We start from the raw sequence: 25,275 nt of genomic DNA, 5'->3' as shown, positions 1-25,275 counted from the left end.
CTTTCTTTCTTGACTCCAGGGTCTCTCACTGGCTTGGGAGTTACCAGTTCTGGCCAGCAAACTCCAGGGCTCCACTCGCCTCTGCCTCCCCAGCACTGGGAGTACAAGCGCAGGCCATCATCACCATCACGATACCCAGTTTTTTGTTGTTGTTTTTAACGTCCTGAATTGATGTTTTGATGAATTCTGAGTGTTGAGTTCAGGTCCCCATGCTTGTGTGTCAGGCACTTTACTGATTGAGCCAACTCTTCAGCCTCCCCTGTAGTGGAGGCTCCGGTGTAGATATCCCCACAGAATGCTAGCTTTGCCGTCGGCCCTTCAGGCACGCCCTTTAGGAGTTTCCACTTGTTCCCTTTAGCCTGGCAGTGGCTTCCCTCTGACTGAGACAGCCAGAGCATCGCACTCTGGGAAATTGCTCTTGCTTCTTGGCTCACTTTTCATTCCCTGGACTGCTCAAAGGTGCCCCGAGACTACTAGCTTCCCAACTCCCTCCTCATCGCCATTTGAAATGACTCATATAGCAAAGCGGAATCATCCACACAAATCAAACAAGTCCCCTGAACCCTAATGCCAGGCACCACACTGAGTGCTTGGGCATCTTGTCCCGGGAAAGGAAACTGCAATAAAGTTTATGATGGTGTGGCTGGCTCTCCTCTGGTGTGCCTGGCAAGGCCATTAGGAGTTAGAGAGAAGGAAATCGGGGACACATGAACCAGCCTTATGTGACAAATCATGCTCCCTGATCATGTGTGATGGCCGAGAGAGGACATGTCTCCGTTTGGCATGGGTTTTGAGCTCTGCCAAGTGTCGAGTCTTTGTTCCCACACACATACCCATTGATCTCACTAACTAAAGCAATTATCATCACTTAGCAGCCTTTTCAGAAAGCCTTTTTTTCCACTCCAAAACACCACTTTCTTTGCCAAAGTGTTACAATGTTGCATCTTGGCAATTGGTCAGCGTTTACTGCCAAATTATGTAAGCCCTTGGTGGGCCTGGCTGACGGAGCAAAGATGTGTGTTAGGATCTTACACCAGGCCTGGTGCCCGGAAGTGGAGAACAGCCATCCTTAGATTCATTCATTCATTAATTCAGTGTTTATGCTTTGACTGGGTAGGAAATCTACATTTGCTTAAGACACTCAGCTGAGAAGTATCATCATTTTGTCAAGGAAATGGGAATTGTGCCTGGTTCATGAAATTCAGATATGTGGATTGTTCTCACTAACCTGGAGCCAGGGTTGGAATAAGCCATGTGGCCATATTCAAAGACTGAAATGTAATCAGTGTTGATTATAGTAATGGTGGCAAAGGACTCTTAAAACCCTGGTTGAGCTTCTCATTAGTAAGTATCAGAAGAAATGTTTTCATTGTAGAGCCAGCATAAGGAGACATTATTGGTGAATAAAAATAGAACCCACAAAAGAGCCCAGCTGGATGAAATTGTCTGTATAGCGGCTTTAAAAAAAAGCCAAAGGGCTGAGGTATCCTCAGTGGTCAAGTGTTTACTTAGCACCTGGAAGGCCCTGGGTTTGGTCCCCAGCCCTGCCCACAAAAGATTTGTAATCGACGTTTAAAAACAGAAAGAGAATCCCATGATGCTGCTGAGAAAAGGGGTCAAGTGAGTTTGGCACTGTCCATCATGCATCGCTTCATGGACCTAAGGCAAAGTCACCTGGCCTCCCCACTCCCAGCCCACCTGCTCTGCTTTAAGATACCAGTAGGCCTTCCTGTAAGCAAGCCTAATTCAAACATCGGGACACACACACATACACACACACACACACACACACACACACACACACACACACGCACACACACACACACACACGCACACACGCACGCACGCACGCACGCACGCACGCACGCACGCACGCACCCTAAAAGGGCCTGGTTGAGAAGAGGATGAGTATTGGTCCCAGTGACAGGGGAGACATGAGAGGGTATTAGGGTGAATATGGGAAAGCATATATGTGTATGATAATGTCATAAGGAAATTCACTGTGTGTAATTAGTATATGCTACTAATTTTAAAGTGGTCAGTTATCACTAAAATTATCAAGCCAGAGCTGGCAAGATGGCTAGGTAGTTACTTGTTGTCAAGCCTGATGACCTGAGTTTGATTCCACAATCCATATAGTGGAAGGAAGGAAGGAATAAATTTTCCTCCAACTTCCATATGTGTGCTGTGGAATGTGGGCGCATGCACTCGAGTACACGCACGCGCACGTGCACACACACAAATGACTGTAATAAAAAAATTATCAAGCCAGGCGTTGGTGGCGCACGCCTTTAGCACTCGGGAGGCAGAGGCAGGCGGATCTCTGTGAGTTCCAGGACAGCCTCCAAAACAATACAGAGAAACCCTGTCTCGAAAAACCAAAAAAAAACAAACAAACAAACAAACAAAAAAACAAAAACAAAACAAAACAAAAACCAAACCAAACCAAACCAAAATTATTGAGTTAGTTAAGTTCAAAGGTTTGTCTCCTTTTCCCAGTCCTCATCAAATGATAGTAAAGGAATCAACAGGGAAAGACCCGCAATAGATGAAGAGTGTGGGTGCAGGGGTTAGTTGGGGAGTGTGGGGGCAGTCACTGCACTAGCAGAATGAAGCCCCATGTGCCTGGAGCATCATGCTAGGTGACTGGCTGTGAGATGCAGCCCTAGATTACTGAAGGAAGCAGGGGAGAAGGGTCAAGACCCAGGGAGTCACTTAAGGTCTTGGAGAACTGGAGTAGTCAGCCCTCAGAGCGTTCTCGACACCCTGGAGCTGGGAACAGCATCTCTCCGCACCTCTCTCAGACTCCAGCAGCATCGGGGAGAACAGATGGACTCAGAACAAGCGGTGCATGGGACGGAGGGGGACTCACCAGAGCGGGGCTCTCCACTTGTCTTCTGCCATGCCTTATGATGCCAGAAGACATGCACTTGCAGCCCAGCAGGGGGATGACAGTGATCAGTTTGAAAGACTTCATTTCCCTTGAAGTTGGGGTGGCCAGTGAGTAGGCTTTCCTCAAGAAGATGTATGTGCATGTGCCTGTACACATGAGTGCAGTGCCCTCAGAGTCCAGAGAGGGCGTGGGACCTGCTGAGCTAGAGTTACAGGTGGTTGTGAGCCCCCTGACATGGTAAGAGCATTACATGTTCTCCTTCACTCAGATAGCTCTCCAGTCCCAAGAACTAGTTTTTTTTTTAAAGAAACAACTAAAAATATACATCCTTGTATATTTTTGTAGCACAAACTAGATATAGCAGGAAACACAATTGGATGGAGAAAATGGGATCCCTTGGCAAAACTTTGTGCACATGGACCTAAAACTCTGGTGGTAACAAACAACTTTCTTGGGAAATTCAATACCAGAATTAACTGTAGAATTGGAAGGATGGCTCAAGAAGACCAAGAAAGAGACAGAAACCAGCTGGTTGTTAAGTGTGAGGGGCAGCTGCAGGTCTCCTGGGGGTCTCTGTGGCTGCTGCAGTTTCTCTGGGTGGTTTCTGCTTGGGGCACTATGCAATAGGCATGGCGCTTGTCCTTCTTCAGGTCAGTTCCTCAGACATCCAGCATGGGTAGCCACACCCTGCACAGAAAGAGGCAGCGATTCTTGGTGTGGTATTAGGATCCATTGCAAAATAAAGATTTTGAGTTTTATCCCCCCACAACCCCTGAACTTGAACCCCGGACCCTCAGGAACACTTTTCAGATGATATGCCAGGCAAACTGTTTGGTATGAAAAAGTTAAAAAATAATAATTCCGTCATTTATTCTCCTTGTTAATTTCACAAACAATCCCTTAGAGAGAAAACCATGTCTTAAATAGTATTAAAGATCTCAAAGCTAGAGAAACTGGGGTGTAGCCCAGTTGGTAGAGTGCTTGCTTGGCGTGCATGGAGCCCTGGGTATGTTTGCCAGCACTACGTAAACCGGGTATGGCACCACACCTTATAATCTGACAGTTCAGGAGGTAGAGGCAAGAGGCTCAGAGTTGAAGGTCATTCTTGAATACATAGCAAGTTTGGAACCAGTCTGGGATACAAGACCTTGTCTCAGGAAGAAAAAAAAAAAAGTAGAGGTGGCCAACTAGATGCCTCAGTGGGTGAAGGTGCTTGCTGTCAAGCCTGGTGACCTGAGGTCAAATTCTGGGGTATAAATAGTAGAAGCTGAGAACTGACTTCTGTGTGTTGCCTTCTGGTCATGTGATTACTGTGGCGTGCATGCATCTACATACATGTATACACCTATATGCATACCCAAAATAAATAAATGTGCAAGATGTTAAAGCCAGATGTGCATCTAAAAAGGCCAGTAGTATTTTGGGAGGAAACTTGGCAGAGGAAGGGAAGATCAAAGATAATCAATCCTCAGTCTCCTAGCTCTCATCTATGGAAAAGTACCTTGTTCTTAATTGCTGGCGACCAGAACACTCTCTTGGTTAAAAATAAATAGCACAAATTATGAGGAAACCTACTAAGGGAAAAAAAATGACAAGAATAGCTGGAAACAGGGCAGAGATATGCCAGCGGCCAGGTCACTACACCAGAGACTGCCCTCAGGCCAGGGCTGCAGCCAGTGTTGGCAAGCCAACCATCGCACAGGTTCAAGGACACCCAGAAAGAAGTGCAGGTCAGGACAGGACTCAGCTATGGGTCCCGAAGTCTCTTTGCTGTTTGGAGTGTCTGACTGGCTTTCCCCCCCTCATAATCAGCATCTTTGCCTAAACAGATATGATCTAATGTAATTCCTTCTTCCTTCCCCCCAGCTGGGACAGCGAACCATGGAGCTGTATTTTGGTGAATACCAACACGTACAGCAGGAATATGGGGTCCACCTGAGACTCGCCAGTGAAGAGGCCCCGAAGCCAAGGAATTCCCAGTCCTCAAAGGCAGGCTCCTATGGTGTCAGTATTAGGGTCCAGGGAATTGATGGTCACCCTTACATAGTCCTGAACAACACCGAACGGTGTCTAGCAGGTACTCCTTTTCCAGAAAACGGTCCAGCGTTTCCATCTTCAATGATAAATAATCTGTCCTTACATCCAAGCAATGGGACCGTGTTGAAGGAGAACCATCCAGAGGAGCTGCAGCTTCCAGAAAACCCATACCTGCAAACCAGCCCGATAAGAAACCAGAAGCAGCTTCCGCTCCATGAAGGCAAGAACGGAGTTGTAGAACGCAAAGACAGGCCCACAAAACTACCCCACGTGCTCAACTTTCAGAGGCACCCGGAGCTTCTGCAACCCTATGACCCTGAAAAGAATGAGGTGACCTCAAAGCATCACCCTCCGGAGAGTCCCTGGCTGAGAAATGCACTAGAGGAAGGGACCAACTACAAGAAGCCTCGGAATTGCTTTCCCAAACCTTGCGGTTCCCAGTCCAACAGCCCTACTTTGGAAGATGCAGCTAAGACCAACACGACGGCAATCCGTCTCTGCAGCTCCGTGGTCATAGAAGACCCCCAAAAGCAGACCTCAGTGTGCGTGAATGTTCAGAGCTGCGCCAAGGAGGGTGTAGGGGAGGAGGCCCTTTCCCCTCGACGGAAATCTTCAGCCGCCCCTAGCCCACAGGCCTACTCTGAAACCAAGAAAAGTAGGCCAGATGTACTGCCCTTCCGACGACAAGATTCCGCAGGACCCATTCTGGATGGAGCTCGGTCACGGAGGTCATCTTCGTCATCCACAACTCCCACCTCAGCCACTTCCTTGTACAGATTTTTACTTGATGATCAGGAATGCGCCATCCATGCTGACAATGTCAACCGCCATGAAAACAGAAGGTATATCCCCTTCTTGCCAGGAACTGGGCGGGATATCGACACCTGCTCAATTCCTGGTGTGGACCAGTTAATAGAAAAGTTTGACCAAAAGCCTCAGAGAAGAGGAAGGTCTGGGAAGAGAAACAGGATCAATCCGGAGGACAGGAAAAGATCTCGAAGCGTAGATAGTGCCTTTCCGTTTGGTCTCCAGGGAAATATAGAATACCTCACGGAGTTCAGCAGGAACCTGGGCAAGTCTAGCGAGCACCTCCTCCGCCCGTCCCAGGTCTTCCCGCAGAGGTCGCTGGCCCCTGAGCACCGTGGGAAGCACAGTCCAAGCTGCGCACTTGCAAAGCTGCAGGGTGCCACACAGGGTGCCCACTCCAAGCCTCTCCTGCAGAACAAAGATGGGAAAGTTCTGAACAAAGGAAGCCAGGAAAGCGTGGTGGCTTGTACCTCCTCCCTTCCAGCACAGAATAAAAAAGAGGAAGAAATTAAAATAGCCACTGCCACGTTGATGTTACAGAACCGGGCCGTGGCTGCCACACCTGATTCTGGTGCCAAGAAAATTTCGGTGAAGACGTTTCCTTCCGACTCTAATACACAGGTAACACTTGCGTTTTTCCTTTTCAAAGAGGCCTAAACAATGCGCCCTAGGAATGGGTGTCCTCTGTCTTAAAGCAGCAATAGCACATTTGATGATTTTGTGTGTGTAAGTGCACATTTGCATATATGTGCACATACATAGGTATGTGATGCATATGTGTGTGGAAGCCATCCGGGGTCTTCCTCTGTCACTCTCCACCTTACTTCTGGAGAGGGGCTCTCACTGGACCTGGAGCTCACTGACATAGCCACACTAGCTGCCTGCTCCTTGTTCCCTCCCCAGGGCGGGGATGTGCAGTGCCTGGCTTTCTCATGGGTGCTGGAAGGAACTCATTAGCATGCTTTCAGAGCAAGCATTTCACCAACTGAGCCATTTCTCCAACCCTTGAACATTTTGTTTTATTTTACTTATTTAATTTTTTTACCTTTTTTTTTTTTGAGACAGAGTTTCTCTTTGTAGCCCTGGCTGTCCTGGAATTTATTCTACAGACCAGGCTGGCCTTGAAATTAGAGATCCTCCTGCCTTTCCTTCCCAAGTGCTGGGATTAAAAGGGTGCACCACCATGGCCCTGCTGTTTTATTGTTTTTTTTAAAATCAGATTATGCCCTACTGCCAACTGTATAGTTTTCTAGATTATTCTGAGAGCTGCCAGTTCACTTTCTGTAAACTACCCTGTCAAATAGTACACAGAGAGACTCCATTTCTCTTCATGTGTGTGAAGTCTGTATGTATACAGCATGAGTTTTCACACACACAGGTTCTGAGGTTAGGTTTACATCCATATACTTTTATTCCTGAAGTTGGGTGGCTAGGTTGGTTTCTGGTCTGAGAAATTAGGTTAATCTTCATTTAGGTTAATTGCAAAGTGATAGAGTCTAAGTGGCACATTGAGTGTTTTGATAGTAGCAGTTTAAAAAAGTAATAATAACAGCAATAAAGACAATGACAAGGCTGGTAAGTCCCAGGCGTTATGATATAATAGCATTGCGCCAGCTGTGCGAGGCTCTGCTGTTAACCTTCATTTACCACTGAGAAAACCCAGGGGGATGAGAAGTCACTTGCCCAAGGGTCCAAAGCTCATGGAGTTTGGGATGAGGAGGCTGGCCAGATGAATTGATTTTGGAAAGGAGTGTGCCAGCAGCCTCTACTTCAGGGTCATTGCCATCTTCCTGGGAGTGTCACCCTCTTGGTCTAATGACATACTTCATTATGTTCCAGGCCACACCAGATCTGTTAAAGGGCCAGCAGGAGCTTACGCAACAAACCAACGAGGAGACAGCCAAGCAGATCCTTTACAATTATCTCAAAGAAGGGTGGGTGCTTTTCTTTAAAGCACAAAGTCTTTGCCATTTCTGGTGGGGCTCTTGACTTGTATTTGGGGCTTTGTATTTAACCTTTATTTCCTGTTCCACCGGAGCCAGCCAAGGGCTTGTTTCTATGGATGCAGTTTCCTACTAGGTACAGGGGGTAGGGAAGGGTGCTCTTTGTGAGTCAGTTAAAAACATATAGGTTTTATACTTGTATATGTGTGTCCATGAGAAATGCCTATGTGTGCGCATGTATATACAGGTGCACTCAACATCCAAGCTCACGTGGGAGTCAGAGGTCAAAGTCAGGGATCCTTCTCTATCACCTTCTGCCTTGATTTTTTTGAGGCAAGATCTCTCACTGAACCTGGAGCTCCCAGTTTCAGCTAGCCTGGATAGCTAGCAAGTTCCTGGCATCTGCCTTTCTCTGCCTCCAAACCCTGGGGCTACAGATATGTGCCACTGTGGCTAGCTTGTGTGTGTCCTGGGATCCACGCTCACAGTTTACTCACCAAGTCATCAACTCCCCTGCCTTAAGTCAATGTTTTCAAAACCTTTACTGTATCAAAACAAGCTCAGGGACGGGGAGGTCTTCCATGCCATGGCAGTCTCCATCTTCCCTTATCTGAATGAAAGCTCCTCCTTTCTCCCAGAGGGGGGCATGGCCCAAGCCAAGTTCCATGATTGTCAAGTACCCGGGAGGCATCTGAGAGCAATGCTTGCCCAGTCTATCTTGGAAACTGCTTCCAGCCACTTGGGTTCTTTTCCTCCGTGCCAACCATGCTGGGACTGTGGCGCAGGAATCTGAAGTTTCTGTCACAGTTGTCTTACAGAGCGGTTAGAAGAAAGCAGAGGCTTCCAAGTATGATATGAATGAAAGTCACCTGAGATGTGCTGTCAACACAGGGTGTTTGTGTGCTGTGATTTACGATTGACTTGTCAGCCTGACAGAACTGGCAAAGTGGGTTCAAAACACAACACAGGGCCTTAAAAATGACCACAGAGCTTCTAATACTGCCTGTGAGGGGCTTCACCCTGTAAAAGTAGAAGACTGTGGTTTCTAAAATCCTTTCTTTTCCTTCCTTCCTCCCCTTCTTCCCCTTCTCCGAGCTTTCTCTCTCCCTCCCCTCCCACTTCCCCCTTCTCTTTCTTTCCCACTTGATTTGTTGGGAGACAAGTGAGACGGAAGTTAATAATAGGTGCCTGTTTAAGGAATTTTACTTTAAATCCCTTCATTGCCAGGGGTGTGGTAAAATGATCTGATTAACCATGGGCGTACAGACAAAGGGCTGCTGTTGGGCAGTCTTGGCATTGGGGCTTCTTTTTCTTAAACAGAGGCTAAGTAAGTTAAAAATCCTCAAACATTTAGTAGCTTGAGGTTTAAAAGCATGAGTGTGTGTGTGTGTGTGTGTGTGTGTGTGTGTGTGTGTGTGTGTGTGTGTGTGTGTGATTCCCTTTGGGAACACTGAGTCAAGCGATGGCTTACAGTATTTTCACTGAGCTTGATTTAGAGTGTGCGTCTGTCACGCACAGATATTTGGGAATGAACGTCTCTCTCCGATATTGGGCGGTAGTGTCCTTCCATCTTGCCCATCAGGCACTGGCTTTGTCTGTAGCCTCAGTCCACTCAGACTGCTTGCAGTTTATTTTCAAGGGCTTTTGTCGTGAGTGTACGGGCACGTGGGACATCGTGAGGCGGACGACTTTGTCACTTAATGCTTTCTCTGCTGCTGTTGCAGAAGCACAGACAATGAGGATGCCACCAAAAGGAAAGTCAACCTGGTCTTTGAGAAAATCCAGACTTTAAAGTCTCGAGCAGCAGGGAGTGCGCAAGGCAATAATCAAGTAAGTTATAGCTTTTGTGTTCTGTAGAGCGTGCTTAAGTGAGGCGTGGAGAGGGACTGGTTTCTTCAGCTGCTCTGGACAGCAGTAAGGGGGACATCCCCTCAAGGAGCAAGCAGTGCCTGGCTTTAAGCACATGTTAAATATCCTAACCCAAAATACCCTGAAGCCCCAAACTTCTTCCAGTGTTGACCCAGGACATGTGGAAAATTCAACACTTGAGCACACGCAGGGACACAAACACAACTTCTTTTCACGAAGAAAGCTGTTAAAACCATTGTATCAAATCCCCTCTGGACCCTGTGTATTAGAAATTTATGCCATTTAAATGAATTTTACATTTCTACTTGTGTTCATAAAGTATCTCATTATATCCATGCAGATATTCCAATCCCAAAATAATAACCCCATGACCAGATAAGAAGCATAGAGAATATTTTTATGCATCAGTTAAATGATCAGTTAGAAGAGCACTAGCACTTAGCGTGCCTGTGACTATGCTGTGAGTGTGAGGGTGGTGGTGGAGGGTGTGTGTGTGTGTGTGTGTGTGTGTGTGTGTGTGTGTAATACAGGACTGTGATTCTGACTTGGGAACTTAAAACTACAATTTACTTATATACAGTTTTCAGGAGCCGTACCTATTTTTTCTTCCCCTTTAAAAAAAATTTGTTGGCAGCTGGGCGTTGGTGGCGCACGCCTTTAATCTCAGCACTCCGGAGGCAGAGGCAAGCAGATCTCTGTGAGTTCGAGACCAACCTGGTCTACAAAGCTACACAGAGAAGCCCTGTCTAGAAAAATAAAAAACAAAAGAAAATTTATTGGCAATTTCTTATGCACATATAATGAATTTTAGTTGTTTTTCTCACATAATTCTCCTCTCTGGTAGTGCTTGTTGGAGACAGGGTCTCACTGTGTCGACCAGTCTGGCCTCAGACTCACAGGTCCGTCAAATCTCTCATATTTCTTCACATTAATTTAATATCTTTTGATGGAGCATTTAAATTTAAATCACCACTACTATTCCTGCCTTCTGTTTACTTGCACACTCTTGGAAGGACACAGCCTTTGGACTTGACATTAAGATTGTCATTATGGATTATGGACTTGGAGCAGTCAGCCGGAACTGGGGAAGTCAGTGTGTGCCTTCTGCAAATAAGATGTTTAAGGTCAAAGTGTTCTTTGTAGGAAGGCAGGAGGCAAGATAGTCTAAGTTAGAAGAATTGCACAGACAGTATTAAGAATCATAAGTTTGCCATGTTTATGTGTCTTGAAGTAATTTTATGTAGTTACTACACGAAGCCAGAACTTGGGGGAGAGCTAGATAGGACATTTCCCCTCTAGGCTACCATGAAAGGCATTTTTATTTTCTTTTGAGACAGGATCTCATGTAGCTAAAGCTGGCCTTGAACTTGTGATTCTCTTGCCTCCAGCTCATGAGTGCTGTGGTTACAGCTGTGTACTACCATACCTATTTGTGTGGTGCTGGGGATGGAACCCAGGGCTCCATGTGTGCCTGGCAAGTGCCCTCAGACAGACACAGATACTCAACTCGTATTGCACGAGTTCATTGCTTTTGCTGCTTTTAGAGAGAGGTAAGATTAGAGAGAGACCAGTTAAGAAGTCCTGCTGGCTTGAGGAGGACAGGATGAGATCTCTGGAACCATGCACCATGTCCCCCTCTCTCCTTCTTATGTTCTGAATTTGATCCTTTGCTGGCGAGTATGTTCAGTGATTCCCTAGGGGAGAATGTTAGAACCTTTTCTTTATGGACTGAGACCATCGTGGAAACTGCAAAGCGGATAGAGTTTTGTTTATTCCTTTCCCTTCCCTTCCCTTCCCTTCCCTTCCCTCCCCTCCCCTCCCCTCCCTCCCCTCCCCTTCCCTCCCCTTCCCTTTCTTTCTCCTCCCCGCCGTCTTTCCTGGTTCCCTCCTCCCCCTTTTGTATGTGATTTGTCTTGCTGGGTTGGATTTAGGTTCCGAGATGGACGTCCTCGTTGCACGGGAAGACTTGGCACTTCAGTGCTTTTGCAATGGGGCTCTCGTCCCCGTCCTCACAGTCTGTGAGAAGTGCCTCTTTCAGGTTTATGATACACAACCCACACCTGGATCAGCGACTTAGGAGCCTTGACTCTGCTTCTTACAGCTTAGATTTCTGCTTTTATCGCTTGGCCTCACCACTTAACTGTAGGATTTTAGCCAATTTCTCTGGAGAGCTTCATCCTGTTATCACTTCCATGGTAGAAAAGAAACAAGAGCCCTTGATATTCGCACTCATATCAGACTCCATACCTCCTAACGGCTGTTTAATCTGGCCCCTCTTCTTGGTGGGAATGCAAGGACTAAAGGAGCAAGCCAATTTAGCCCAAGTGTTTATTTGCACTTGCTGACAGGCCTGTGCTGAGGGTGGAGGTGAAAGTCTGCCTGGCAGTCGGGAGTATTATCCTCCAGAGAGAGGGGGGTTTGGAGATGGAAGGTCTGGCTGTGCAGACATGCAGGTTCCTGGAGAATGTCGCACAACAGGTGTTTCTCCAACAGATACTTTTATGCTGGTTTACTGGGGTGGAACTTAAAGTAAATTTCGAGAATCATAACTGTGTAGTTCTCTGTATTTTTATCACAGATTTGCATCTGTGCAAATCCTACTCAAATCACAGACAGAGTACTCCCTTCATTCAGAAGTTTCCTGAATGTTCTTTCCCTGTCAGTCATGTCCCCTCTTTCTTGAGGGAATCATTTTGTGACACCTATCACCTAGATTAGTTTTACTTAAATTTCATATAAATAGTCACCTGGTTACTGTCTGTCCTGCTTTATTTTATTTCTTCAATATTGTATTAGTGAAGTTGATTATTACATATTGAGTTGTGTGTGTGTGTGTGTGTGTGTGTGTGTATTAGTGTATTTCTGATGAATATTTCCAGCTTGGGACTCTTAACATGAAGCTACAGTAGACATTGAACATTATTGTTCATGCTCTTTTTTTTTTAATGAACACGCACTCATGTCTCTGGTATATCATAAGTAGGAGTGAACTTCTATGCCATAAATTAAGCAGAAGTTTTGCTGTGCATGTTTCAGGAGCGGTGGAGCAATCAGCGTTCCTCCCAGTGGTGCACATGAGGCCCAGACTCTAGGCGCTCTGCTCTGTTGCATGGCCTCTGTCTCTTCCACTGTCAGGTCCATACAGATCTGCACTGTACCTTTAGGCTCTCAGATCTGTCCGTCTTCCGACCTTATCCCTTCCCTCTTTTCTTTAAGTTGGCTATTCTAAGTCTCTCACCCTTCCATACAGATGCTAGATTTTCCAGATGTGGCTGGAGAGATGGCTCAGGAGTTAAGAGTGGGCTCTTGTAGAGGTCCTGAGCTTTGTTCTTAGCACCCAGGTCGTGTGGTTCACACGGTGACTCCAGCTCCCGTGAATCAGACACCTGTAAGCACCTGCACACACTTGCACACATGTGCATCACATACACACACACACACACACACACTTGGATTAAAATCATAATAGTAACTCTTTAAGAAAAGGCAAGGAGAGGGGAGAGCAAAGCTGGGGCTGGCCCTGGATATGCGTGTCACTTTGTTCAGGTTGCCGTCTTCATGCGTCTGGTCCCCAGCACGAGCATGAGCCTTCTCCCCGTTTATCTGTGTCCTCTTCTCCCGGGTCTCACACATCTTTCCCTTCGGTTTGTTCACTTTCCAGTTACGTCCATCCCTTTTGTGCTTCTGTGTTCTTCTGTTCCAGGGAGCTGTTCTGTCGTGTTGTCTTTTCTGCTGGCAGTGGGCGCTCTCAGTGTTTGCTCAGACTGGCTTTAGTTCACTCTTGTGCTGGGGGCTCTTCAGTTCAGGGAGCATTGTTTTATCTGATCACTTCACAGAGGCATTCTGGCCCCCATGGCTCCCTGGAAGGCAGGCAGCATTCTTAGCATCGTTCTGCGGAAAGCGACACATCCCTCCGCAGCTGCTTTGAGTATTTGATCCTCTGTTGTTTTTTTTTTTTTTAGAAGTTTTGAGTGTGATACACCTGAATGTGTTTGTTTTGTTGTTGTTGTTGTTTAACCTTGAATTCTTCATGGTTTTTCTGGCACTCATCAGCTCTCAAATGCCCTGGTCATTTGTTTTTGAATGTTTCTTTCACATTCTGTTTTCCTTATATTCCAGTTGTATGTATTTTACTTTTTTAATGGTCTGTTCTGTGTGTGTTTATGTGTGGGTTCTGCCTGGTTTCATTAGGCATATCATATACTCTGGATATTCTCTCTCTCTCTCTCTCTCTCTCTCTCTCTCTCTCTCTCTCTCTCTCTCTCTCTCTCTCTCTCTCTCTCTCTTTCTCTCTCTCTCTCTACTCTAGACCAGGCTGGCCTCAGACTCACTGGGATCTGCCTGCCTCTGCCTCCCGAGTACTGGGATTAAAGGTTTGTGCTTTTCTATTACTGTTTCAAATTTATTAATTTTGTTGACTGGTTCTATCTCTTTTAAGGTTAAAGGCTTATCTTTTGAATGTCCTGAAAATGTCCTCATCATTCTTTGAAAGTGGTTATTTTTCTTCTCATATGTGTGTTTGTGGCGTACATATGCACATGAATGCATGTGTGCGGAGGCCTGAAGTTATAGAGACTCTTCCTGGAGCCTTCTTCAACCGTAATCTAAGGAGCAAGTCTCTCATCAAACCCAGAACTCACTGATTTGGCTCATTTTATAGTTAACTTGCTCCAGGCATCATGTTACTTTCGCAGGCTGGGGTCAGAGCTGAGCCACCACACTGGCCTGGCACCTATGTGGGTTCTGGGGATCTATATTGGGCCCTCTAGCTTGCCCAGACAATCATTAACTGTGAGCCATCTCCCCAGGGCCCTAGGGAGCACCAGTCTTTTAAGAGCCACCTAATGATTTCTTCAATTTCAGATATCGTGTTGCTATTTGACCATGTTTCTAGATTCTAACCGCCACTGGGAAACCATCAGTTTTTTCCCTGCTGCTTTAACCATCCAGCGTTTTCTAATTGTATGCTGGGTAGTGGATGACAACTTACACATGCACTGGATTGTCTCATCTTCCACCAAAGGGAGTTGAATTTTCTCCTGAGAGCTAGATCAAATGTGGGTCACCTTCATTCTGTAGGTGCTGCTGCTTTTGGCTTTGCTGAGCGGGAGTCTCATTAGGTATTCACCTTCACTCCCATGGCAGGACCTACGTCCCTTCTCAGATCTCAAAAGAATGCGAAGATTTCAACCAAGCTTAGGCTATGTTGACTAGTTAGGACTCTAGTGTATTCTTGGCTCAGCACAACCTGTGGTGTTTGGTTGGCTTCTTTGCCTCTTAGACACTCTTTCCTAATAAACTTTTGGAATCTTGCTTTGCTTATAATACAACGTAGGACTCATCTCAGAAACCAAAAAGGCATGTTTTTTTTTAAATAGTTTTTTAAAAATAGCTTTTCCTGTGGTGTTCTTACCTCCTAATACCCTTATCCCAAGGTTGGTCTTTTGCTTATGGTATTTACTTTCCTAGATGCTTTTTTAATTCAACATGAGTTACTCATCCCATTTGTCTGTGCTCTTTTTCCTCTTCTATTGAAGTAATAAATTACTCTTGTTGGTTTTGTTTTGAGGTGATGGGGATTGAGCACTGGGTCTCACACATGCTAGGCAGTTACATGTAGTCTTGAGTTATACCCCAGCCTAATAAACTGTATGTATTTAGAGGTATTTTACACTCAGAGCAGAATTGATAGAAAGGACAGGAGTTTCCCTTACCCTACTGTGATCCTCTGGTCCATTTGTTAGTGTGGGTAGATATTGACACACGATTAGCACCTGAATCCCATGGTTCACTCTGGGATTTGCTCTTGGTAGTGTGCATTGTATTGGCGGGTGGGGGTGATGTGTGTGTGTGCGCGCCCCGCGCGCGAGTGCGTGCATATATGTGGAAGCCAGAGGTCAACACTGGATGCTTTCTTCAATTGCTCTCCACCTTATTTTTTCCCCTCAAATTCCATCACTGGGAAGGCAGAGAAAGGAAGATCTGAAGACTCACTGGCCCCCGGGCCTGCTCTATGTAGCCAGCCCCAGGCCGGTGAGAGAGCATGGTTCTTTTGTTTTGTTTTGTTTTGTTTTTAAAGGTGCCTCAGAGGCAACACCTGAGGTTGTCTGGCTTCCACACGCACACACAAGCAGGTAGACACATGTTCTAAATTTAGTACCTTAATATTTCATAATATGTTTGAAAGAGGTCCAATAAATCTGCCGCCTTCCTCAAGTGTGAGTCATGTTGGAAATCTGGTGAAAGCCCCGGATGAAAGATGTGAAGTAGATGGTGAGGGCGCGGCACCGTTAACTCTGGGGGAGGGCTCTGCGTGACTGAGGCTTGCAATGGTCAGTGCTGTGTGGCATCCATCACATCCCGGATGTTACCGTGGGAGGGGAATTCAAGCAAAGCATCCCAAGCATTTAACTGTGGATATCTTTGGAATTAATTGCAGGCTTCGAAGTTTTCCTCCGAAGTCAAAGACCTATTGGAGCAGAAGAACAAATTGATGTTAGAAGTGTCTGAACTACAGAGGCAGCTGCAGCTGGAGATGAAGGTATCAGGCTCTTACATTTTTCCCATTTCTGTCTTGGTTGATAAAGGATTTTTAGAACACATTGGGATGTCCAGGTGAGGTGAAAGTCAAAAAACTCCCCACCCCCAAAAGAAACATTCCTGTCATCCCTGAGCACATTCCTTCGAATTTGGCGGCTGCTAGCCAAAGCATTTTTTAAAGCAACTGGATCACACAGAAATGGTTTGCTTTGAGCGAAAGAAATACTGTGGGAGACAGGCAGACTGATGGGAACTAAGTGATTGCTCCTGTGGAAAGAAGTAAATGGAAGTAATAGAAACAGCAAAATGAGGTCTAGCTGTGTTTGTGTTTTTCTTTTAAAAGTGTTCAACTCACTAAACATGAATATTTCATATTCTTTCTGGAACTTCTGATCCTTAATTACATGATTTGATTAAGTTGTTTAATAACAAAGGGACAGTGCATGGAGTCCATTAGTGTCCACAAAGGGGCTTCTGGGCTGGGGATGTAGCTTATTTGGTGAAGAGCTTGCTCAGTGCCCATAAAAACCTGGGTTCCAGCCCCAGCCCCTCATAACCCAGGCATGTTAGTGCACCCCTGTCTTGCCAGCACTTCGGAGGTGAAGGCAAGAAAATCAGGGGTTCAAGGTCATCCTTGGCTACATAGCCAGTTTGCTGTTAGTCTGAGCTACGTGAGACCCTGTCACAGACGGACAGACAGACAGACGCATGGAGGGTGGGGGTGGTGTTTCAGTATTGATAGACAACAGGTATTTTTAAATCGTCCTGATTCCTGTTAGAACCATCAGAATGTTAAGGAGGAGAGAGAGAGGATGCGAGAGGACTTAGACGAGTTACGAGGCCGGCACCAGAGGCAAGTGGAGGAGACCGCCACCCTGCGGCGACGGCTGGAGGAAAGCGAAGGAGAGCTGCGGAAGAACTTGGAAGAGTGAGTGCCTTGCTGGAGCCCCTGCCGTCCTGAACTCAACCTTCTGTCCTTTTCACACCTCTCAGCTTCCAAGTGTTTGTCAAGGCCACTCCCCTTCCCTTCCTTTTCCCCCTCTTACAAAATTGTGCAGCTGGAGCTATAACAGGGAGGCTAATAATTATTAAACCCTTTGTGTGTCTTGAGTGTGCCTTACAAAGCTTCCACCACAACAGGGGACCTTCTGGCAGGTGAGTGAGAAGCAGGGGTCCCCCAGGGGTGACATGTGATGACTAAGATTTCTACTAGGAGCCCGCAGCATGATATCTAATGACTAAGGTTTCCAGAAGCCTGGGTACAGCCTCCCAAGTGCATTAGCCTGTGGGGCTCACAGTCTCCCAGTCTGAGCACTCCAGAATGGGTCGGTCTATGTTATGTGTACTCACACTTCTGCAAAGCCCGCAGAGAGGAAAGGTAACTCCAAGACCCCACCTGCCCTATTATCCTGTGAAACTTGGTGGCAAAGGAATCTAAAATCAAGGTCTGGTTCCCTGTCTAGAAACAGCTTTGCAAACATACCCAGAGATGTATTTTTCTAATCGCCTAGGTGCTTGTCAGTTTAGTCAAATTGACAATCAAGATTGACCATAGACATTAACTTGATGGGTCTCTTGTTTCGTAGTATTGGCTGGTTCTGCTTGGTTTTAGGCACTTCTTCATAGTCTGTGTCCAAATTCTAGTACTTCATGGTCTCTTTCTGGTAGAAAATATCCCTGCAAATCTGTCCCATTTTGTTGGTTTGAGTTCTCATCTAACATCTTGGCCAGATTAGACCATAGTGCTGAAGAGGCTTCTTGGGGCTGCAGGGGACCATGTGACAGCCTGAAAGTGAGGACTGCAGATCCCAGGGGCTTCTCTGATGGACTTCTCCCTGTCCCGTTAGGCTGTTCCAGGTGAAAATGGAGCGGGAACAGCACCAGACAGAGATTCGAGACCTGCAGGATCAGCTGTCAGAGATGCATGACGAACTGGACAGTACCAAGCAGGCCGAGGACAGGGAGAAAGGAGCGTTGATCGAGGTGAGGGGCTGGGGACCGGGTGTCACCCCACCTGCCTGGGAGGGCAGGGATTCGGGAACTGGATGCTACAAGCTGCTTTCTGTTGTGTGCGTTTACTCTACCCGTTTCTGCCTTTAGATTCTGTGAGTTCGTCATTGTCTTAGGAAAGCTTTCAATCATTATGAACATAGGAAGGGTAGCATGGCAGGACTGGGGAGTTGGCTCAGTTGATGTTGGCTGGGAAAACATGATGAGGAGCTGAGGTTAATCCCCAGAACCCACGCAAAAAAAAAAAAAAAAAAAAAAAAAAAAAAGAGTAGCTTAACTTGTAATCCTAGCGCAGGAGCAGTAGAGAGGGACAGATCCCAGGGAGGCCAGCAACCTAGCCTATTCAGTGAACCCCTAGCCCAAAGACCCTGTGTCACAAAACAAGGCAGAAGGGATCTGAGGAATGATATCACAGGTGACTTCTGGCCTATACCCCCCACTTACACATACTCACATATTTTTCTCTCTCACACCCTTATACACATATAAACACACACTCTTACACACTCTCAGATGGTCTCAAACACACATGCTCACACTCATATACTCACACATATAAATACACACTCACATGCTTTCATAGATACACACACGGTCATACTCATCACATATACTCACATATTCATACATAGAAAATAGTATATTAGCATTCACTAGTTCTCAACCCAGATCGAGGAGTTGTCAATGGTTTGTCATATTCCTACCTTAATTTTTCTGCTCATCTATTCATCTATTTTGTGTGTCTGAACTATTTTGAAGTAAATTACAGGTAAGATTATGTTTTACTTTTTTAGGGAACTTTCTGACATAGTTACATGTCACTATAGTAACTAACACATTTATGGTTTCTATAACATGCATGCAATGAATATGAATACTCAACTCTAATTGTCTCTGAGTCTATTTACAGTTGATGTAGTGAGTTAAAGGCCATCCTGGGATATGTGAGCTCCTCCCTAAAACAAAATTTTCCCTAAGGATAAATTCCCAGAAATGATGTCAGTGGAGAGCTTATGCTTTCAGAGGCCCTTCACCCTGAAGTCCAGGGGACAGAAGACGTTCATGTAGTTCGTGCTGCCATGCCTGAGTCAGGTGGTGGTCGGTGCTGCCATGCCCGGGGTCATGTAATTCACATTGCCATGCCCTGGACTGTGTCCATCCTCTGCTCTCTCCGTCCACTCCACCTTGCTCTGGTTTTACATAATTCCCTTTAACACAGTCACGTGTCATCTGTCATCTTTGCTTCTTCCCCCATTTCATTCTGAATGACAGAGCAAAAGAATAATTTTCCTACTTACATTATTTTTTGAGAAGTTACCACATTTTTCTAAAATGAAGTGATTCCAAGATGACCTGTGTGTTATTTATTTTATCTTTCTTTCTTTCCTTGAGGTGGGGTCTCACGTAGCTCAGACGATGTAGCTGAGGATGCCCTTGTGCTTCTGGTCCTCCTGCCTCCATCCCCCCAGTGCGGGCTCGCTGGTGGGTCCCTCCACTCCCACTTTATGTTGTGCGGAGGATTAGGCCCTGGGCTTCATGCACGCTGGACAAGTACTCCACCACTTAAGCCACACCCCCAGCCCACACCCCCAGCCCAGGACAAGCACTCCACCACCTGAGCCACACCCCCAGCCCAGGACAAGCACTCCACCACCTGAGCCACACCCCCAGCCCACACCCCCAGCCCAGGACAAGCACTCCACCACCTGAGCCACACCCCCAGCCCAGGACAAGCACTCCACCACCTGAGCCACACCCCCAGCCCAGGCCTTCAGCTCTTTAAGCACAACCTGTTGACTGTTTGTCTGAACTTGATTCAGTGATAAGTTTGTAGGTTTGTTTGTATTGGTGGGGGATGAAGACAAGGACTCTGGCTTTGGTGATGTGTGCAGGCCACACCTGGAATGGGAACAGAGCACATCTCTTCTTAAACGTCTTGCAGTTAGGGTCCTAGTTGTTTGCCACTCTCCTGACATGACCTATGTCATTTGCAGGAGGAGGGAGGTGGAGAGTCATTGTTAGCCATTATGTCAATTATGTGTTTTGTCTTGTCCTGGGGAAATGCCTTATTGCTTTCCTTTGACTTTCTAGGAACTTTTTACAACGCCTCCAACAGTTTCCACAGCACTAATAAAGAAGATCCCATCTCCCAGTCACTTTCAATTGTTCTTTGTATCTTAGTAAGATGTAGCCTGGAGAAATTTGATAACAGATTATAGTTGGGGCCAAGTTTTCCATGGCTTCTGCCTGAGAACTGAGGACATTGAATCTACCAACTTTCCAATGTTTGAAAATGTTGGTGCCTGCATGCTGGGTGAGCCTGTGTAGCAGTCCAGACACACCATGAAACCCCTCTCTTCTTACCAAGGTGCTGGCGACTGAAGCCACGGCCCTGGGCATGCTAGGGACATGCTGTGGTACTGGCTCCATCCCAGCCCAGAAATTCACCACTTTTTGTTAAACAGTATTAAGCCTCTACATAGAATCGGCAAAATAATATTGGGGGTGAGGGGGAAGCCAGACAGAGCGACACATGTTTTTAATGCCAGCACTCGAGAGGCAGATGCAGGGGGGTCTTTGTGAGTTAGAGGGTAGCCTGGTCTACATAGTGAGTCCCAAAGCAGCCAGACTTACATACTGAGACTCTGTGTTAAAAAAAAAGGAAAGCATAGCATAGAATATTTGTTTTTTTAGGATTTATTATTTGTTGAATTCCTGGGGTCTAGGAACCTTTTTTTTTTAAAGTCAGGGTCTCTCTTTTATAATTTAGACTGAACTAAAACTCTTAACTCACTATGCAGTCAAGGGTGACCTTGAAGTTCTGATCCTCCTGTCTCCACCTCTTACATCCTGGGATGTAGATGTGTTCTCTGCCTTTTTTTTTTTCTTTTTTTAAATGTGAGGCTGAGGCTAGAACCCAGGGTCTCATGCATCTGAGGCAAGAGCTCTACCAAATGAACTACATCCCCAGGACCTGAGAACTACATATTTTTTTTAATTAAAAAAACTTATTTTTTTGTGTGTGTGTGTGGGTGTGATCATGTGATATGTGTGTATAACGTGTGGGTTCTAGAAGGAAACCTCAATTGTTTTTCAAATGTCAGCCCTACCTGGATATCTGAGATGAACGTAGGCTGGCAAGGTGTCTGGCCAGGGATCCCCAGGAATACCTGTTTCTGTCTCCCCCGAGCTGGGATTGAATTCACTTGTCACAGGGCCTGACCTTTTTTTTTTTTTAAGCACATGTGTCCTGGTGGTAGCAAGGCGTGTACTTCACTCAGCTGGCTCCCCATGCCCAGATGTGTGATCTTGGAAGTGTGTCAGCGTCTTAGAACTCCTGACTTTCTCATTTGTGAATGGATCTTGGTCTCTTTGAATAACCATTTGTTTGTATCTTTAGGAATAGTATTATTCTCATGCAGTAAGTGCCAAACACAATCAACCTTTCTAGATTGTATTTTACCTGCTCCCCACATACACTGGAGTTTTCTGTTTTGTTGTATTTAAAAATCTTTATTGCACTTATTTATTTTGTGGGTGTGTGTATGGGGGTGCCCTTGTCGCTGGATGTCTGAGGACAACTTGTGGGAGTCAGTTCTCTGCTCCTACCACACAGGTCCTGAGGACCATTCTCTGTGCTTAGGCTTAGGAGCCAGCACCTTAGCTGCTGAGTCAGCTCACCGACCCAACTCTAGGTGTGGATTGGCTGGTTCCTTGTCAAATGTGGCCTCTCTTGACTGCATGAAGGTTTGGAAATCAGTGAGTCTTAAGTAGCCCAATTTCCCCTTGTTTTCTTTGATTGTAGTCTCCAGAGAGGAGCATTTCTCTCTGTTGTAGGATTGTTGATATTTTCCTGCTTTCCTCTCTCTTCATTTGATACAATTAAGCCTTCAGACTGAAGTGAAGTTTTGGAAACCCTATGTGCCTGTTGGTCTCCCTTCTGGAAACTACTGTGTGATATGGCAAGGTCTAATCTGATTGGATTCATGCAGCATGGTCCACTTAAGTGACAATCCCGACCACAGATAACACCCTGTCAGTGGAGAATGGACTGCAAAACCCTGGGTCCTTGACACGCCTTGGCGGCAGCACAAACACAGATATGTCCCACAGGAGATAAGGGTGGGGAGAGGAACTGCCCTATCTAAGGACAGCTGAAAACTCAGAAGAAAAGCAGGAAGGGGCCACCGATGATGCTGGCAGGAGGCGCCATCAAGTCCTGGGGAGGTCGCCAACAGCAAGAGTGATGGGCTAGTTCTGCTCCTCTTCACAAAGAGATGGGCAGGGACCCCAAGTGGTGCCTTTACTGAGCATTGGGACAGGCTAGATCTTGGGGATGGATCTCCAGGTTTCACTGGAGCTCGTCGATGCCTGCTGGTGGTGTTCTGGCAGGGCCGGAGTTTGGCCTGTGCAGTGACCGCTTGCCTGTTTGCCTGATTTGCTCATCCTGGAGGAAAGGAAAGACTTCCCTTGTCAGTTGTTTATGAATGAAGCTCATTACTTAGGGTTCATGATATGGCCCAGTGGGTAAAGGCACTGGCTGAGTAGCCTGCTGGCCTGAGTTCATGGAGTAAAGATGGAAGGAGAGAACTGATTCCTCAAATAGTCCTCTGATTTCCACACATGCTACAGCACTCCCTGACCCTCCCTCCCTCCCTCTCTCCCTCCATTCCCTCCCTCCATTCCCTCCCTCCCTCCTTCCATTCCCTCCCTCCATTCCCTCCCTCCATTCCCTCCCTCCTCCCTTCCTCCCTCCCTCCCTCCCTCCCTCCCTCCATTCCCTCTTTCCCTCCCTCCCTCCTTCCCTCCCTCCATTCCTTCCCTCCCTCCCTTCATTCCCTCCCTCCATTCCCTCCCTCCCTTCATTCCCTCCCTCCCTCCATTCCCTCCCTCCATTTCCTCCCTCCCTCCATTCCCTCCCTCCCTCCATTCCCTCCCTCCATTCCTTCCCTCCCTCCCTTCATTCCCTCCCTCCATTCCCTCCCTCCCTCCCTTCCCTCTCTCCCTCCAGTGCTCTCTTTCACTCATTCACATGCACACTCATACATCATCAATTTAAAATAAGTGATCTAAAGGTTTTTCTTCCCCCAGCAGTGACACACCTCTTGAATGACAAGTAGTGTGTCCTCTTGGGGCTCAGCTGCAGCTACTGCTCTGAATTCCCAGGGGTGCAGGAGAAGACTATGGTGTGTTTGTAGTCAGAGGCATCCTGAAGGGAGAGCTGGTAGAACCCTGACTTCTGGAGGCTCCCTCCAAAAGGAACAGGGTGACTTATTCATACCCAGAACAGGCAGTGCCGCTAATGCTTGACAGTCAGAAATGTCAACAATTAGATGTATGTTTTTTCTAGAAGCTAGGGATATAACACACACACACACACACACACACACACACACACACACACACACACACACACACACACACACAATCATATAAAGATATAAGAGAGAGCACAGGCCGGGGTGGTGGCTCAGTTGGTAGAGTGATTGCTTAACTGTCACAAAAGCCCTGGCTTCCACCCCAGCACTGTATAAAACAGCTATGGTGACATTTGCCTTTAATCCCAGCACCCAGGAGCATCAAAAGTTCAAGGTCACACTGTATTGGGAGTTTGAGGCCAGCCTGGCATACACGAAACCTTGCCTGAAACAAACAAAACAAGCACAAAGAAAACTCACAACACATAGACTGCAGAGTTAAGAGTGCAGACAGAGGAAGGGTGGGAATAGTGACTGTTCCTCAGGAAGACTTCTCAGAGGAGGCCACATTGTGTCTGGATCTTCAATGTTCCCAAAAGGCAGAGAGAGAGAGAGGGAAGGAGGTGGTACCATGGAGTCTGCTTCCGGGAGCCCTGCTGTGTGGTCAGGTAGACAGCAAAGGGGACAAGGAGCTAACGTGGACAGAGGAAAGGGAGGATCCAGATGTTACAGAACTGATTTATGCCTGCAAAGGCCAGGGGTGAGGGAAGTCACAGTTGCTACCTTGTTCCTGCACTTGGCGCTTCAGGAACAGGAGGTACCACTGAGAGATCCAGGGCAAGGACCCCGGGAGGAAGGCTCTTGGTAGAGTTGCCCAAAGCTGTACTTAATCTCAGGTTTGTGTGGAACATGTGACATTCATGGCTGTCATGCCACCAGAGTGTGCTGGTGCCAGGAAAAGATGAGAGGCAAGCCAGCAAATATTGGGAAAAAGTCAAGGAGCTTTCCAAAGGAAAGTAAAGAATGCAAAATTGCATTCTTAGATACAGCTTAGCTTTTGGAAGGGAGAGAAGCCAGACATGATCCTGGTAGAGAAAGTGGCTTCAGGGAAGGACCTGTCCTGTGATTTCCAGGGAGAGGAGACTCTTAAAGGAGACGGGGGAGGCTCCAAGATGAATCAAGGAAATGGTACTAGACAAAGACTAGGGATAGGGAGCTGAGGGGGTGTAGTGGCTAATTTTAACTATCCATGTGACAAATTTAGCATGACTTGGGGAAGATCTTAATTGAGGCATTGTCTAGATCAGATTGTTCTGAGGGCATGTTTGTCGGGATTACGTTGAGTTTTTAATTGAGTTGGGAAGACCCACCATGGCTTGGGCAGCATCATTTCATGGACTGGGCCCTGAATTGTATAATAGAGAAGAAAGCTAACTGAGACGGCAAGCAGGCGGCATGGGGGCATTCATCACTCTCTTCTGTTGACCAAAGACGGGGTATGATTAGCTACCTTGATTTCCTCCCTTTCCATCCTCTCATTAATGGGCTATAAACTGGGAATCGTAAGTCAGTCAGCCTTTCCCTCTTCTAAGTGGCTTTGGGTGGGGTGTTTTGCCACAGCAACGGAAATGAAACCGGGAGAGGAGGACACTGTATGCTCTTGTCTTGGTAGAGGAGGCACAGAAGGCACATAGTCAGTGACGAAGGGGAGGTGTGAGCCCGTGAACTGAGATCATGCTTTGAAGGAGTTTGGTGGGAAAGGTTACAGCCAAGATTCCAGAAAACGGGAAGGAACCAGGCCTTAAGACACAGGGCAGCTGGCAGTACTTCAGTAGACTGCATCGGGTGGAAGGAAAGCCTGGTGCACGGTGAGGATCCGAGGTGTGGGAAGTCCTGGTTACCAAGGGATCCAGAACCAAAGAAGGCTGAGCCTTTGGCAGGACTTTCTTGGGGGGATGTGGGTTGAAATGGAACTTTT

At 46.7% G+C, this 25,275-nt stretch overlaps 1 protein-coding gene across 1 annotated transcript in view; it reads left to right on the top strand.

Moving 5' to 3' along the window:
- Positions 1-25,275, top strand: part of Cgnl1 (cingulin like 1) — a 142,793-nt gene that overhangs the window by 36,723 nt on the left and 80,795 nt on the right. Inside the window, exons 2-7 of the mRNA XM_005075458.4 lie at positions 4,760-6,358; positions 7,577-7,671; positions 9,405-9,510; positions 15,989-16,090; positions 16,869-17,017; positions 17,937-18,072. Of these exons, the coding sequence (XP_005075515.1) occupies positions 4,775-6,358; positions 7,577-7,671; positions 9,405-9,510; positions 15,989-16,090; positions 16,869-17,017; positions 17,937-18,072 (2,172 nt within the window). The 5' untranslated portion in view covers positions 4,760-4,774. The remainder of the gene's footprint in view (positions 1-4,759; positions 6,359-7,576; positions 7,672-9,404; positions 9,511-15,988; positions 16,091-16,868; positions 17,018-17,936; positions 18,073-25,275) is intronic.

The sequence above is a fragment of the Mesocricetus auratus genome, unplaced genomic scaffold (genome assembly GCF_017639785.1).
Source record: "Mesocricetus auratus isolate SY011 unplaced genomic scaffold, BCM_Maur_2.0 Super-Scaffold_100691, whole genome shotgun sequence".
NCBI classification, from domain to species: domain Eukaryota; kingdom Metazoa; phylum Chordata; class Mammalia; order Rodentia; family Cricetidae; genus Mesocricetus; species Mesocricetus auratus.
The sequence above is the reverse complement of the archived record's forward strand: the minus strand, read 5'-3'. Positions and strand labels throughout refer to the sequence as shown.